The 15,829-nt window shown below is 63.5% G+C and overlaps 1 protein-coding gene across 2 annotated transcripts; it reads left to right on the forward strand.

The window, feature by feature from the left end:
* The first annotated feature begins 1,014 nt into the window (after positions 1-1,014).
* Positions 1,015-15,019, forward strand: FBXL16 (F-box and leucine rich repeat protein 16). Of its 2 annotated transcripts, XM_074886407.1 has the most exons (6): positions 1,015-1,421; positions 10,212-10,922; positions 11,767-12,275; positions 12,629-12,713; positions 13,137-13,200; positions 13,545-15,019. In XM_074886407.1, exons 2-6 carry the CDS (start codon positions 10,227-10,229, stop codon positions 13,691-13,693), a joined length of 1,503 nt encoding a protein of 500 aa, XP_074742508.1. In that variant the 5' UTR covers positions 1,015-1,421; positions 10,212-10,226; the 3' UTR covers positions 13,694-15,019. The 2 variants fall into 2 exon arrangements, with proteins under 2 accessions (XP_074742508.1, XP_074742509.1); XM_074886408.1 differs by lacking the exon at positions 12,629-12,713.
* Positions 15,020-15,829: the final 810 nt, after the last annotated feature.

Genomic DNA, 15,829 nt, shown 5'->3' on the forward strand with positions numbered 1-15,829 from the left:
CCAGTTCCTCAGGCAATGGGGAAAAGACATGTCACCTGGATGAGGCCACTGACCTGCACATCCCTGTGGTCACCAGCCTCTCCTGCCCCTTTTCCTGCAGTTGTCACCTGCTGGGCAGGGTGGGATGAGAGTGTGAGTGTGAGTGTGAGTGCAAGTGTGTGTGTGTGTGTGTGTGTGTGCGCGTGTGTGTGTGCACAGTCTCCTCCCCCAACCCCCCTCCCGGCTGCCAGTGTGAAACCCGACCTGGCTTATAAATAATGGAGGCAGGAGCCCGGCGGTGGCTCCATCAGCCTCCCCAGGGCCCGGCCGAGCTGCTCCCGTTGCTCGCCCGGGGCTGTGCGAGGCACAGGCGGAGGGGATGAGGTTACGTGTGGCCCCTAACCAGTTCCCTCCAGTTTGGGGAATAGTGGTGAAGCTGGGCCCTGGACTGGGGGGTGCTGGGTGGGTGCTGAGCTGAAGGTGATGGGAAATAGGGGGGGCAGCAATGGGACAGCCCCCAGCTGCAGGTCCCGCTGCCAGCCGTGGCCTGGGTGGGTGACCCTCCCCAGCACCTGGGTGCAGCACCCTTCCCTGGGTGCCCGCAGCTCCCCGGGGTGCTGGAGCTGGAGCTGACTGTCCCCGCTGTGCCCCGGGGGCTCTCAGCAGGGCCCGAGCCGGCTGCCGGGGCGGGAGGGGTCTGCACCGGGATCTCCAGCCTGGGGGGGGAGAGAGCCAGAGCAAGCATCCGTCTGTCCATCCATCCATCCCTCCATCCCTCCATCCCTCCACCCCTCCATCCCTCCATTTCTCCCTGCATCCCTCCACCCCTCCATCCCTCCCTCCATCCCTCCATTTCTCCCTCCATCCCTCCCTCCCTGCCTCCATCCCCCCCTCCATCCCCCCATCCTTCCACCCCTGCATTCACCCACCCACCCACCCCTCTCTCCCCCTGCCTGCACACCCAGCTGCCAGCCCAGCCCTGCCTGCACAGCCCCCCCCCGCATCCCTCCCTCCGAGCCGTGTCCCGCACCCTCACCTCGCCTCTCCCGGTGCCGGTACCGGTGCCATCCCGCCACGATCCATTGTCGCTACCGGCGACCGTGTCTCTTTAACAGCCTCCGCTGCTGACACGCGTGTGCGTGTGTGCAAACGCGCGTGTGCGTGTGCGAGCAGCTCCCAGCTCCCCTGGCTGGCAGGAGGGACCCCCCTTCTCCATCCCCCCTCCCCGGATCCGGATCCGGCCCATTCCCCCCCCCCACTCCCCGCTTATTTTTCCTGTTGTTTAGCGGGGTTGGGGCGGGGGCCGGGCAGGATCCGGCCCCTTTTCCAACGGGGATTTTTTGGGGTTTTTTTCCCCGGTTTTCTTCCCGGTGTTTTTCTTCCTGCATCCAAGAGAGGACGGGCACAAGGCATGGCATGAGCTTCGGGAGACGGTGCTGGAGGTAAGAGCCGCTCGGGAAAACCCTTCACAACACAAAGCCGGTGCCGGTGCCGGTGTCGGTGTCGGTGCCGGTGCCACGGACACGGACACGGACACGGACACGGACACGGACACGGACACCGGCACCGGGACTGCAACCACCCCCCGCCGCATCCCGCATCATGGAGCCGCGTTATATAACGGCGGCGGAGCCGGCCCGGCCCCGGGGCTCCCGGTCCGGTGGCGCCCCCCACTCCCCCGCCCGCCTCCCGGTAGCTCAACCGAGGATGGTGGTCGGTGTGAATCCCCCAGCGATGCTGCTCCCCCCACCCAGGTTTGGGGACCAGGGGGATGCTGGGGGGGGGGGGGGGTAAGGTGGTGCCCCCCCCCGCCCAGCATGGCCGGGCATCACCGGATGGGTAACGGCAGGGAGGAGGGGGGGAATCGGGTGGGTACTGGGAGATGCGGGGATGCTTTGGGATGGGGGGTTTGGGGGACATCGCTATGGGGACAGGGTGATCGGGGTGTAGGGCTGCTGCTTGCCCCCCCACACCCCTTCTGCTGCCAGCCCCCAAACTGCCCCTTGTCCTCCCTGGTGGCACTATGGGACCATTGGCACCCCCAGTCCTGCACCCTAACACCCCGACACCCCAACTCCTCGGTGGGGCTTTCCTTGGATGCAGGGTGACACAGGCCGGGGGTGGGGACAGGAGCAGCCACCCCCCATCCCAGGGCCCAGGGGAAGGGGAAGACCCCGGCTGGATGGGGCTGAGGGGTCTGAGCCCTGCAGTGGGGTCCCACAGAGCCCAGCGTGGGGCCAGGGACCCCCCAGCAGCCTGGGAGGGGTGCGAGGGGCTGGGGGCAGGTTGTGTTGGTGGAGCAGGAGATGGGGACAGGCAGAGGGTCTGTGAGCGAGGCCAGCTGAGGTCGGGGGCCAGTGGCCGAGTGGACAGGCTGAGCCCCATGGAAGGGCTGAGGCAGGCTGGGCACAGATAGGGGAAACTGAGGCACGGAGTTGTGGCAGCAACCAAGCAGAGACCCCCTTGACCTCGGTCGGGTTGGGGTCTGGGGGTGCCATGGGGCACCGGGCCAGGGTGGCTCTGACTCTCGAGCATCCGCCAGCACTGGTGGGACGTGGCGGTGCCCGGGCAGCAAAGGCCGGAGTGTGGTGGTCTCTGTGGCGGGGATGCTCCTGGCAGAGGTCCTGCTCCATCACCGCCTTCTGTCTGGGGTACAGGGGGTCTCGGGCCTCCTCCACAGCACCCAGGGCGTCTTGGCACGCAGCAGGGTGGGAGCAGCGGGCGCAGAGCGAGCGCCATGCTGTGCTGGCATCTCCCCTCCTCTGAAAGCTGGGTGCTGATTTCACTCCGGCTACCAGGAAGAGGGAGGGAGGTGGCTTTGGAGTGGGGAGGACTCACTCGAGCATCCATTTTTAATGAGCTAGATATCTATTTTTCCCCGAGCTGGCTTCCCCCACATCGATCCCTTTGCCATCCACCAGGCCTGTTCTCCTCCCTGTGCCAGCAGCTCCACGGTGGTGGGGAGCAGCGGGACCAACATCCCCAGTGCTGGGAACCTCCCACCTCCCCAGATCCTGCTCCTGGGGACAGAGGGACCCTTGCTCGGGCCAGGGGAGCATGTGGGAAGGCGGGACGGGGGAAAGGGTCCCCTTGTCCCCTCTGGCAGGGTCACCTCCGTGTTGACCATCCTGTGGGGATGCGGCCAAGCTCCAGCCAGGAGAAGGGCTGCTGGAGTGGGAGCACTTTGAGTTTGGGGGCTGGATCCTGCCTTCATGCTCTGCTGATTTAAGCTGTGCCTGGCTCAGACTTTGGCAGCTCCATGGCAAAACCACATCACCCTGCCCGTACCTCAGTTTCCCCATCTCCAAGCCATGGCCCATTGCTCCCATCAGTGCCTGTGCTGTCGGAGCTGTACCTGGAGAGGGGAAAGGGGATTCAGGAGGCGAGTGGGTGCTGATGGCGTGGGAGGGAGCAGAATGGGGTGCGCGGGCGAGCGGGGCTCCTTTGGCAGCATCCCACTCCCGCCCAACCTCTGCCCACCCACCACGGGGACTGGCCACGTTTGTTGGGTGCTCCAGGACTGGTGGTGCAGAGCAGGGGGCCAGGGCAGAAAGGGAGAGTGTTTGGGGAGGGGGCAGGTCAGCAGAAGCCATTTCTCCAGAGTTTCTCCCTGCTGGAGCTGTGACCCATGCCCAGCTCCTGGCCAGGGGAAGCGGGCAGCCGGGGGGGCTGCCCTGGGAGCAGAATCACGCCAGTGCCTTTGCTTCCAGGATGCATCAAATGGCTTTTTGGAGCCCGTGGTGACATTTAGCACCCCCAGCTCCCTGCAGCAAGGAGTCTCATGGATGAATTCTGCTTGCCTGCCCCGGCATCCCATGAGCCTGGCACTGATGGCCCCCGTGCTGGGCAGGCGTTCACCCACCTCGCCCCAACCCCGGCTCCCAGCCAGGGCCTCAAGCCCGGGGCAAAGGGGCATCGCTTCTTGTGTGGCTGTTGCCATGTCTGGAGGGATGAAGGGATTTGAAGAAGTGGCTCAAGACCCAGCAGTACCCGAGGAGCACATCAGTGTTCTCAGGACAGGGGGCTTGGGGGCAGCTGTGGGCCGTGGTCTTCTGGCTCTTCTCTCCACCTGGGGTCTTGCATTTTTGTTCACCTCGTCTGGGCCCAAGAGGGGCAAAGAGAAGGTCTGTAACATGCTGGGTGCTGTCGGTTGGGCTCTGGCTGGGCTTGCAGCAAGGGGAGGCCAGGTCAGGCAGGAGTTTGTGTAAGAGGATCTGTTCCCTCTTCCCCTTGCCTTGGTCAGTGGGGAGCAGGATGGAGCTTGGCTGAAGCATGAGCATCCTCCCATGGCAGTGAGGGCTGGGAGCTCTGGAGGAGGCTGGAGGAGATAGGTCCAGGGCAGCATGTTGAGGTGTAGCTTTGCCCTGGCCTGTGCATCCCGTGTTCTTCTTGGGTGGGGTGTCCCTCCAGGGGACATGGGGCTGCCTGGGATAGGGAGGGAGGTCAGGGTGTGATGTCTTTGGGAGATTTGGGTCTTAGCAGAGAAGACAAATACGACTGCAGGAAAGGCTTGAGGCAGCCAGAGGGGACTCTGCTGCCTGTTGTGAGGAAGTTTTGCCTGGCCAAGCCTGGGGGGGCTGGAGCTCTGCCTCCTCCCTGTAACTCCCCCATGCTGTGGGCTCCAGGGGACAGGAGCTGCACCTCCCAGTGCTCCTGGACTTGTGCTGTTCTCTCAGCTAAGCAGAAAGTGGTGGGGACCAGAGCAGATCTTGGCTTTGGCACCTCAGCCAGCATTCCCCCAGCTCCCTGGGCATGAGGCTGACCCTGCAGAGCCCAGCCCCAGGTCTTGCCATTTGGAAAGGCTGTGGGACCTGGGGGAGAGCGGTGCTAGGGAGTCCCTGATGTGTCAGCTCTGCTGCCTGGCCATGAGCTGCCTGACACCCAGTGACAGATTCACCAGTCAGCCCAGCACTGAGTGGTATCTGGCAAGAGTGGGACTCAAACCAGTTGCTTTCCCAGCCCCTCCAGAGCCTCTTTGTCCACTGCAAGGTGGGACAAGCTCTTTGGCATCATTGGGAGCCAACAAGGGAGCAGGAAATCTGCTCTCAGCCCTCTGGTCTCCCAAGGAGCTCTCAGGGTAATCTCAGGAAGAAGTTTCCTGGCTCCCATCACACAAATGGCAGGTCTCTGGGGCCAGGTGGAGTGGTGAGGCTTCCCCACCATGAATTCCTGGCTTGTGCAGCAGGGGAATAGGTGGCACTGAGTTGGGAGCTGTGCTCTGAGTCTTCTCTCCCAGCTGACTTGTATGAGTGCCGAGCCTGGGAGCGCAGATCTGTCTGTGCACACACGCACGCACGCACATGTACAGCTTCTCCCTACCCAAACACACCTGCTGACCCTCCATTTCCAGAGGAGCTGGTGGCTCCTCCAGGGCTTTCTGTGACCCCCCTGCATTGCCAGGGTGATCCAAGCCCTCTGAGGGGACCCGGTCTCCGAGGCCGGCAGTCATACACCCCTCTGACTGCTCACGGCACAGGCACTGGTCTGACATGATGGGATCAGAGCAGGAGGCAGCTCGCACACCACCGAGCACTGCCAGGGAAGGCAATCTGTACAGGGGGACATCTTTATTACTACCATGTTCTTCAGTCAGCAGGTTCAGCCCCCCCAAAGCAAGACCATTGCTGCTGGCTGGGAATGTCGCGTAGAGCTGAGGGATGCCCGGGGAGCCGTTACCCTCAGGAGTGCTGGACAAAAGCCTTGCTTGTGTGCTCTGCCACAGCACTATGTCTCGGGTGTGTTTTCTCCGCCTGTAGAGCAACTTGATTTGCTGCATTAGTAAAAATAGATGGGCTAATGAATTCAGCTGATGCAACCCTCTGTGTGTGTGCGCGTGCATGCGCTTATCTCTGTTTGTGTGTGTACGTGTGCGCGTATATGTGCAGCTGAACACCGAGGCTCGTGTGAGGTGAATCCGCCAGCTCCATGGGGCGCTGACGGCGTGGTTGTGTGTGTGCCCATGTGTGTCTGTGTGTGCATATATATAAATACGTGTGTGTGTGTGTGTGTGTGTGTGTGCAGGAAGCCGTGAGAGATGGCTGCTTGCTGCCGAGCAGCTCTGTCACTGAAGCAGTGGCTCTACAGAAATAATTTTGCAGCAGCCTTGGATTCCGGCAGGGCAATACCGGGGCTTCCGGCAGGCCGGAGGGGGACGGCGGGGACCTGGGGGGGCGATAGCGGCCCCTCGCAGGGGGCTGTTGAGGGGGGTCCCGGAGGGGCACGTTAGCGGGGTGCCCTGGTGGGGTGAGGCGGCGGCGGGGGCCGCGCCGCTGTCCGCGGTGCTGAGCGGGGCCGCTGTCCGCGGTGCTGAACGGGGCCGCTGTCCGCGGTGCTGAACGGGCCTCCCCGCCCCTCAGGACCGGCGGCCCGGGGGCTCCCACGCCCGGCCTGTCCGGGGGCTCCAGTGGCCCTCCGAGCCCCGCTGATCCAGAGTGCTCGGGGAGCTCCAAGCCCGGCATGTCCAGAGCTCGCCCGCCAGCCCGGCTGCAGCGGGATGATTGTCGGATCCCGCAGGTCTCATCTGCCACAGCCGGGGGGGTCTCCCAGCGAACACCCGCGCAGGGGTGGCACTAACAGGGTGACTGATGATCCTGCCCGTCTCTTGAGGCCCTCATCCCTCTTCGCTACCACATGGAGATTGTAAACTCTTCAATGGCTTGGAGAAGCTCTGTCTTCCTGGCAGCTTTCGTCCTATTCTTCCCAGCATCTTCATCATCTGTGTAATGTTTGTAGTGACAGGCTCTTAGACCCCCTTCTTTCTTCTCTCTTCCTGCGTCAAATCCACCCCCCCACCACTGCATCATCGCTCATTGTGGATGACAAAACCCTCATGAATGGAGTGACTTCTCTGGCAATGACGTTTCCTGTGAAACGTGCACCCTGGAGTGAATTCAGGAGACTAAAAGACTTTGCCCTTTGCTTTTGTCAGGTTTCCTCCCACTGTGGATTTGGGAGATGGCACTCCACTGCTGGCAGACACTTCCCCCGTGAGCTGTGGCCTGTGAGAGTAGAGGGGGGTTGCTATGGGGGGGCTGTGAAGCTGGGCCCTTCCTGTGGGATCCCAGAGCAAGGATGGTTATACCAAGTACTGAACTCTCCTTCTGATGATGTGCTTGGTCCAGTCATGCAAACTGCAATGTGAGATGATGGAGAGAGGAGGAAAGGCCAAATCTCTGCTCTCCTGCTGCTCTGGGGTAACCAAAAAGCATATGGAGGTGCTCGTGGAACTGCTGGAACATCATAGAGGCTCTGTACTGGCACCTCCAAGGCAGATGGCTTCGTATCTCCATCCCTCTGCTGTCTCAGTGGGTCAGAAGGAGGGCCTGGGGCAGGGCAGGGTGTGCGCTGGGCGTCCCAGCATGCAGCAGCTCTGATCCCTGTGGGATGGAGTACTTGCACATCGTACATTGGAGCGATGTGGCCTGAGCCCTGGGGCACAGGAACCTGGGGGGCTGCTGGGCTGCAGACAGGGAGGGCAGATCCCAGCGCTGCCCCATGGTGCCAGAGACAGAGGAGAGAGAGGCTATCAGACCCACTCCCCTCCCCAGTCTGTGGCCCCAGACCACCTTCTCCAGGCTGGGGTCCTCCTGTCAAGCACTGTCCTGCTCCTTTTGGGGTGGTAGGAACCCCCAAATCCTTGCCTGCCCATTTCCCCGGAGAGATGTGGCTGTGTACAGCCAGCCTGCCTGCCTGGCCTCCTGCCGCCACTGCCTGGAGCTTGCCTGTGCCCAGAAGACCTGAATCTCTGTCCGTCTTTCTATTTGATGTGACTTCCCAGCTCATTCACAGTTTGGAATTTCTGTGAGCCAGACAGGCAGCCTCAGCGCCCGGGGCGGGGGGACCTGGCTCAGCTTTCCAAGACAGGACTGGGAAAGCTGCTGAGTCCACTCAGCCCCTCCCTGAGACCAACCTCGGGGACCAGCCTCAGTCTGTGCTGGTTGTAACCGTTGCCAACACCTCCCGCTGGCTGCATTTCAGTCCGGCTACTTGTCAGCATCTGTCTCCTCCTGTGACTGTCCCCTTGGGCTCCCGAGGCCCCGGGCTGCCCCTCTGCCACCACCTGCCCTCTCCCTGGGGGCAACCAGCATGCTGAAAGGGTCTGGCTGTGGGCTCCGTGCCGGAGTGACAGTCTTTCTGTGCCGCCTGGTAATTATCTGTTTGGATTTGTGCTGTATGGCTGTGTTAGACACCCTGGTGCATGTTCTGTTTGCTTCCCTAATTGCTGCCAAGCACCAAGCCACTGGTTTTAAGTTTCTTCCTTCTTTCCCCTCCTTTTCTGCTTTCAAGTGAGTTTAATACATGTCCAAGCATCAGAGGCCCAGCTCCTCTCTCGGGCAGCTTGAGCGGAGGCAGCAGAGGCTGTATCCGAGTGGGGAGTGGCGCCAGACTGTCTGCACAGGGCCCGGCTTGTCCCCAGAGGCTGGGCTCTCGCCATGCCGCTGCCACCGGGCCAGGCTGGCTGCAGGCACCTCCGCACCGCTGCCGCTTGCACCGCGGGAGAGGCTTCAGCAGCCCCGTCCCGCGGCCCCGCTGTGCTGGGGACAGTGTCCCCTGGAGCCGCCGCACGCCATGCATCCTGTGGGGTTTGCTGGCTGTGCTGAGGCAGCTGCCTGCACTCCTGGGCTCTTCCACAGCACTTTTCAGATGGCTGCTCTCCTCCTTGGCCAATCCAGGAGGGCTGGGTGAGGCCCAGGGAAACCGTGAGGGTGAAAGTGATGGGCTGGAGGGCAGCGGGGAATCTAGGCTGCACCCCACTTGTCAGCCATCCCCCCCAAGCTGCATGAAGCATCCTCAGAGCCTGTGGACTTGGGCCATGAGCATCACCAGCCAGGATGTTGCCCCTCCATCAGGGCCTGGCCATCTCTGTCCCAAATCAGGAGCTAAAATATTGGCCTCGCTCTTATCTTGGGTCTGGGGGGTGATGGAGAAAATCCTCAGGTCCCATCAGCCACCACCAGATGGATGTGCCAGCCATCCCTTGGGGCTTGGGGACCATGTCCTTGTCCCCAGGTTCCTGGGCTGGAAGTTACTTTCCTGGGCTCCAGCTCCTCACTGTGTCCCAGGGGTTGCCAGGAGCCCAGCACCCTCCAGTCTCAGACCCCGCTCATGTCAGGGTTTGACATGGCACCATCAAACAGGGTGCAGGCAGGACAGGCAGCACACAGCAGGGCCCCACGCCAGGCACCGGCTGGGGCAGGAGGCGGGGGGGCTGAGCCCCCATCAATTATTCACCTCCGTATTTATAGAGGGAAATGTGTTGAATAATGGATGGCGGGGTGCATCGGGGCCGTTAGAAAGCCGGCCTTGCTGCCGCTGAAATATTTATTGGCCTGGTTTGCTGGGGTGCCGCCCGGCTGCCGCAAGCTCAGCAAGGCTCGGCGAGGCTCCTGGCTGGCATGGGCTCACCGCCGAGCACCCGGCTGGCACGGCGAGCATGGGCAGCTCTGCTCTGCTGCCGCTGCCTCCTGCCCCCTCCACAAAAAAGATGAGAGGGTGGGACACCTCTCCCGTGAGGACAGGCTGAGAGAGTTGGGGGTGTTCAGCTGGAGAAGAGAAGGCTCCGGGGAGACCTTAGAGCGGCCTCCTAGTACTAAAGGGGCTACAGGAAAGGGGGGAGGGACTCTTGATCAGGGGGTGTAGGGATAGGACAAGGGCTAACAGTTTTAAACTAAAAGAGGGGAGATTCAGACTAGATAATATAAGTAAGACATTTTTTACAGTGAGGGTGATGAAACACTGGCAGAGGTTGCCCAGAGAGGTGGTAGATGCCCCATCCCTGGAAGCATTCAAAGTGGGGTTGGACGGGGCTCTGAGCAGCCTGATCCAGTTGAAGATGTCCCTGCCCATTGCAGGGGGGTGGGACTAGACGACCGTTAAAGGTCCCCTCCAACCCAAACCATTCTGTGATTCTATGATCCTGCTCCATCTCCCCTTGGTGCCTGGATCCCAGGCTCAGAGAGGGATGTGAATGTCCAGGGAAAAATTCCCATCTGTCCCCCATCACAGGGGATGCCAGAGCCATGCAGCCCCTCAGAGGACCCCCCCGCTCTGTGCCCCAGGCATGTCCCCTCTGCGGCTGTGCCCAGCTCCCCCATGCCACCCTGCTCCTTGCACAGGGACCCCCAGGGTCTCCCTCCCCACTGGTGCCACGACCCCCCCAAGCCCTGCCTGCTCTCTCTACCCACTCTCCCTGCCAGACCGGCAGCCCCTCAGCCCACATCCCTGTGTTGCAGAGAGACCTGTGGAAGATGTCGAACCCGAGAAACGGCGACACCAAGCCCCCATGTTTGCCCCGCAATGGACTGGTGAAGATCCCCACGCAACCCAACGGCCTCGGCTCCGCCAGCATCACCAAAGGCACCCCTGCCGTGAAAAACCGCCTGTGCCAGCCTTCCTCCGTGCCTGCCATCCTCAGCCCGGCCTTAGCCCACCGCAGTGACCTGCCCATCCCCAGCCTGGCCTCCCCGCTCTCCTTGGCCGCTCTGGCCGGCGTCTCCTCCCCTCCCGGCGCTTCCTTGGTGGGACTGAACACGAGCGAAGGCTCGGAGCAGCCCTCGCCGGAGCGGCTGCCTGGCTCGCCCTCGGAAAGGCAGCTGGCGGTGGACGAGAAGATCCTCAACCGTTTGTTCTGGTACTTTTCGGCGTGCGAGAAGTGCGTGCTGGCGCAGGTGTGCAAGGCGTGGCGGCGGGTGCTCTACCAACCCAAGTTCTGGGTGGGCTTGACACCCGTCCTGCACACCAAAGAGCTCTACAACGTCCTGCCTGGCGGCGAGAAGGAGTTCGTCAGCCTGCAGGGCTTCGCAGTCCGTGGCTTCGAGGGCTTCTGCCTCGTGGGCGTCTCCGACCTGGACATTTGTGAGTTCATTGACAACTACCCCCTCTCCAAGAAGGGGGTCAAGTCCATGAGCCTTAAGAGGTCAACCATCACGGATGCAGGGTTGGAGGTAGGTGACCCCAGCAAGGTGACCGGGATGGCTGAGATGTGGCATTGGCAAGTCCTTCCTGGTGGCCCCCAGGACACACGCACAGGCAGAGCTTTCACCAGCCACAGGCAAGGGGCAGGCAGGTGACATGGCTGTCCCACGGGTGCAGGCAGCATCTGGAGCCCCTGCCTGTAGTCTGGGCAATGGGATGGGCTGCAGCCTGTGCTGCCCTTCCAGGCAGGGGGTGGGGATGCTATTGGGGGTGGGGGGTCATCCCTGCTGCCTGGGGATGCTGCCTGCAGGTGCTGCCAGGAAGGCAAAGCCAGGTGAGGTGGCCATGCCACTGGATGGTGGATGTGGCAGTGGGCTTAGGGGACAGGGACATCCCCACTTGGCTGGCTGCTCCCCAGCAAGGGGGGCACCCGGGCAGGGGACTGTGGGTCAGATGGACATGGGGCAACTCATGGTCCTGCATGGTGCCAGGCCAGGTCCCCAGCAAGGTCCCCTGCCCCACGCCATGGCCAAACACAGCACCAGCTGCTCCATGGTCACATTCTGCCCCAGCAGTGCCCAGGCTGGGAGTGGGCATTAATCCTGCCCCCCACCAACAGCACCGAGTACAGGGCGGGGGCTGTGGCCAGGTGTCCCTGCCTGTCCCCTGCTGTCCCCTGTGGATGCTGGCATGTCCTAGAGTGGGATGCTGCTCCCAATGCTGCAGGGGGCCTGGGGAGAAGGCTGGACCCACGCACGGCTGGGGGCAGTGGGAAGAGCCCCAGGGAGCTCAGAGGGAGCTGGGGCAAGGGCACAGGGCAGTGCAGGGTGGGTGGTGGTGCCCACCAAGCCCTGACCCCCTGCCCCTCGGCAGGTGATGCTGGAGCAGATGCAGGGTGTGGTGCGGCTGGAGCTGTCGGGCTGCAACGACTTCACGGAGGCCGGGCTGTGGTCCAGCCTCAACGCCCGCATCACGGCGCTGAGCGTCAGTGACTGCATCAACGTGGCCGACGACGCCATCGCTGCCATCTCGCAGCTCCTGCCCAACCTCACCGAGCTCAACCTGCAAGCCTACCACGTGACGGACACGGCACTCGCCTACTTCACCGCTAAGCAAGGCTACACCACCCACACCCTCCGCCTCAACTCCTGCTGGGAGATCACCAACCATGGCGTGGTCAACATGGTCCACAGCCTGCCCAACCTGAGCGTCCTCAGCCTCTCGGGCTGCTCCAAGGTGACGGATGACGGCGTGGAGCTGGTGGCAGAGAACCTGCGGAAGCTGCGCAGCCTCGACCTCTCCTGGTGCCCTCGCATCACCGACATGGCCCTGGAGTACATCGCCTGCGACCTGCACAAGCTGGAGGAGCTGGTGCTCGACAGGTACGGGGCCGTGTTGAGCCACGCGGAGCCGTGCTGTGCCATGCTATGCCATGCTGAGCCATACCGAGCTGTGCCGGGGCATGCCATGCCGTGGCATACCATGTGCTGTGATATGGGTGCTGTGCCATGCTGAGCCATACCATGCCATGCCATGCCGTGCCATGCTGAGCCATGCCATATCATGCCATGCCGAGCTGTGCTGTGCCATGTCACACCGTGCTGAGCCATGCCACCCCATGCTGAGCCATGCCATGCCGTGCTGGAGGCAGAGGGTGCAGCATGGGGGCTACAGTCTGGGGAGACCCATGGGTGCCCCGCTCCTGGCTGGCCCTGACACCCCGTGTCCCTGGTAGGTGCGTGCGGATCACCGACACCGGCCTCAGCTACCTGTCCACCATGTCATCCCTGCGGAGCCTCTACCTGCGCTGGTGCTGCCAGGTAGGTGGGGGAACACGGCCGTGCCCATCCCGGCTGGCACAGCGGGGAGGGCAGAGAGGCTGGCACGTCCCTGGGGACAGGCCTCAGGCTCAGGGTGGGCACCCCGGCCTGGCTGGATCCCCCACAACTTAGTGCTGGGAAGCGGGAGGAGGCTGAGGACCTCAGCAGGACTCAGCCCTGGCACCCTGCCCCTGCACCAGCACCCTGCCCCTGCACCAGCACCCTGCCTGGGCACCCTGCCCCTGCCCCCTGCCCCAGCATCCTGCTCCAGCATCCTGCACCCTGCTCAGGCTCCGTGCCCCAGCACCCTGCCCCCCAGGCACCCTGCCCCAGCGATGCTGAGCCCCCTGTGCCGCAGTGGCCAGCTCCCGCAGAGCACCCCCCTTGTCCCCCCTCCCACTCTCATTCCATTTTCTTTTCCAGGTGCAGGATTTTGGCCTGAAGCACCTCCTGAGCATGGGCAGCCTGCGCCTCCTTTCACTGGCTGGTGAGACCCCCCCCCTCGCTCCCCCAGAATGAGGGGAGAGACTGGGTGTGGGGACAGGGACAGCCCTGGGGACAGTCAGCATCCCCCTCCCCAGCATGGCACAGCCCCCCCATCCCCCTGAACTGCCTGGGGAGCCCACACCCAGCCCAGCTCCCGGGGGGTGGGTCCACAGGCTGAGCTCCTGGGGTGCTGGGGTTTTTGGGGTGCTGCTTTTTAGGGTGTTCGTGTTTTGGGGTGCTGGGTCTTGGGGTGCTGGTGATTTTGGGGGGGATGCTGGTGTTTTGGGGTGCTGTTTTGGAGGGTGCTGGTGTTTTGGGGTGACGGTGCACCCTGTCCACTTGCAGGCTGCCCCTTGCTGACCACCACAGGGCTGTCGGGGCTGGTGCAGCTGCAGGAGCTGGAGGAGCTGGAGCTCACCAACTGCCCCGGGGCCACCCCAGAGCTCTTCAAGTACTTCTCCCAGCACCTGCCGTGCTGCATGGTGATCGAGTAGCGCCGGATCCGGCCGCCCGCTCCCGCGCCCACCCCGCCGCCACCCCGTCTGACATCGCCCACCCCATTTCTTTCCGTCTGCTGGGGGGACGTGAAAGACACCATCGATTACAACTGACCCCAGACACTCCCCACACCGATGCCCCCGAGGGACGTGGGGCTCCGGGGGGAGATGGGGGACGGCGTCGCCCCTTGCCGGAGCCCTCCTGGGTACCCTGTAAATTCCCTCCCACGCTGCCACCATTGCCCGTCCTCCTCCCGGTGTCCCGCCAACTCCTTCCGGACGGATGAACGGACATCATGGAAACCCAAAGTGGGAAGGCAACGGCGGCATGACCCCCCCCAGCCGCATCCTGCCCCCACCCCGGTGCCAAGATGGCACGTAGCCCTGCCACCAAGGGTGCTCCTGGGGACCAAAGGATGCTCCTGAGGACCCAAGGATGCTCCCAGGGATGGGCAGGAGGAGGATGCTTATTTTTGGTACCCGTGGGTGGTGGCAGAGGCTGGATGGGTCCCCTCGCACCCCCGGAGCGGGTAACTGAGCCACCCCCCCATGCTGCGTGTCCCCCCACAAGCCCCGGCCCTGCCCTTGGGGTGCCCGGCGCTTTACCCTGGTGAATAGGATGTTTTTCTCCACCCGCCCGCCCGCCACCCTCGCATGCTCGCTTGCTTCAGTCTCGTGGTACGGCAGGCTCCGGGGTACCCGGGGGGGACAGTGACAAGTGACAGCCCCCACTTGGCCCCTCCATACGGCTTCGCCCTGGCCAGATCCTGCCCTGGGAGCTGGCCTCTCCTGGCAAACATCTCCCCTCACCCTGGGGACCCCACTGCACCCCGGTTTATGTGGGGTTGATGGGGTGACACTGCTCCCCTCGGGATGCCAACGCCAAGGAGTGACCCATCCGGCTGGGATGGGACATCCCAGGGGACCGGGGCCAGGTCTGAGCTGCCGCGGGGACACCGGCGACACAGAGTAAAGGTGGGAGGTGGCACCTAGGACACGCTGCCACCACCGCTGCTCTTCCAGCTGGAAAGCCATCGCCCCAACGCCAGCAGCAAGAGGGGGGCCGGGGGGACTCCGGGGCTGAGCCGAGCCGGGGCCAAGCCAGGCACGGGGCTGGGGTGCCCGCGGGAACCCGGCGCAGGAGGGGGCTTGGTGGCCGTCCCCGGGGCATCGCCCGCTGCCACACCAGCTGCCCGCACAGCCCCGGGTGGAGCGTGGGCACGGACACGGACATGGACATGGGCACGGGCACGGACACGGACACGGACACGCTTTCGGTTTGTTTTGCCTTTGTACCGGCCGGGAAGGAACTGCTGCACCACCCGTCGCCTCCGCTCCCTCCTTTGTCCAAAATGCCTCTTTCTGGCCCCAAAATGGCACAAGGATTCTCATGGCCCAGGAAGGGGGTTTGGGGTGCACCAGGCGCCAACCAGGGCCGTGGGACAGGGTGGCACCACCGGGGCATGGAGCACCCCAGCACAACGGCAGCCAGGATGGGGGGCTGTCTGCACCCCCAAACCCACCGGTGTCCATGGGACACATGTGCCAGGAACAGGGACAGGCGGGGCAGTGGCACATGCAGGGTCCCCCCCACCCCTGCAAGTGACAGCAGCAGTTGGGGGGTGCCATCAGCCCTGCACACCCCCACGGTCCCACATCACACAGGCAGCCCCAGTACAGCCACAGCCCTGGGGCTGGGGTGTCCCCATACCCCCCTCTGCACCCCTCCATGGCAGTGCACCCCCATACCCCCTCAGTGCACCCCCTCTCCCCCATGAGCCCCCACCTCCCTGCACACCAATCCCCCCATGTCTCCCTGTATAGCCACCCCCCCTCATACCCCTAAACCCCAGTGTAGCCCCGCACCCCAGGGCACCTCCAACCCCCCCAGCAGCCCCACACCTCACTGCTCCCCCATATCCCCCCAGTGCATCCCTACACCCCCAATACACCCCATATTCCGTGACACCTCCATTTCTCCTCCTGCACCCTCACCCCAATGCACCCCATATCCCCCTGATACCCCCATTTTCCCCATCACACCCCCCCACTGCACCCCACATCCCCCTGGCATCCTCACCCCAATTCACCCCATTATCGCCCCTTGACACACTCATTTTCCCCCTGCTCCCC

Source organism: Strix uralensis, chromosome 16 (assembly GCF_047716275.1).
Source record: "Strix uralensis isolate ZFMK-TIS-50842 chromosome 16, bStrUra1, whole genome shotgun sequence".
NCBI classification, from domain to species: domain Eukaryota; kingdom Metazoa; phylum Chordata; class Aves; order Strigiformes; family Strigidae; genus Strix; species Strix uralensis.

Excerpts from the sequence above, each read along its gene's own strand:
- FBXL16 (XM_074886407.1), top strand. The coding sequence starts at position 10,227 with ATGTCGAACCCGAGAAACGGCGACACCAAGCCCCCATGTTTGCCCCGC. Across the intron at positions 12,276-12,628 it reads GAGGAGCTGGTGCTCGACAG|GTGCGTGCGGATCACCGACA; the intron begins GTACGGGGCCGT and ends TGTCCCTGGTAG. Across the intron at positions 12,714-13,136 it reads ACCTGCGCTGGTGCTGCCAG|GTGCAGGATTTTGGCCTGAA; the intron begins GTAGGTGGGGGA and ends TTTCTTTTCCAG.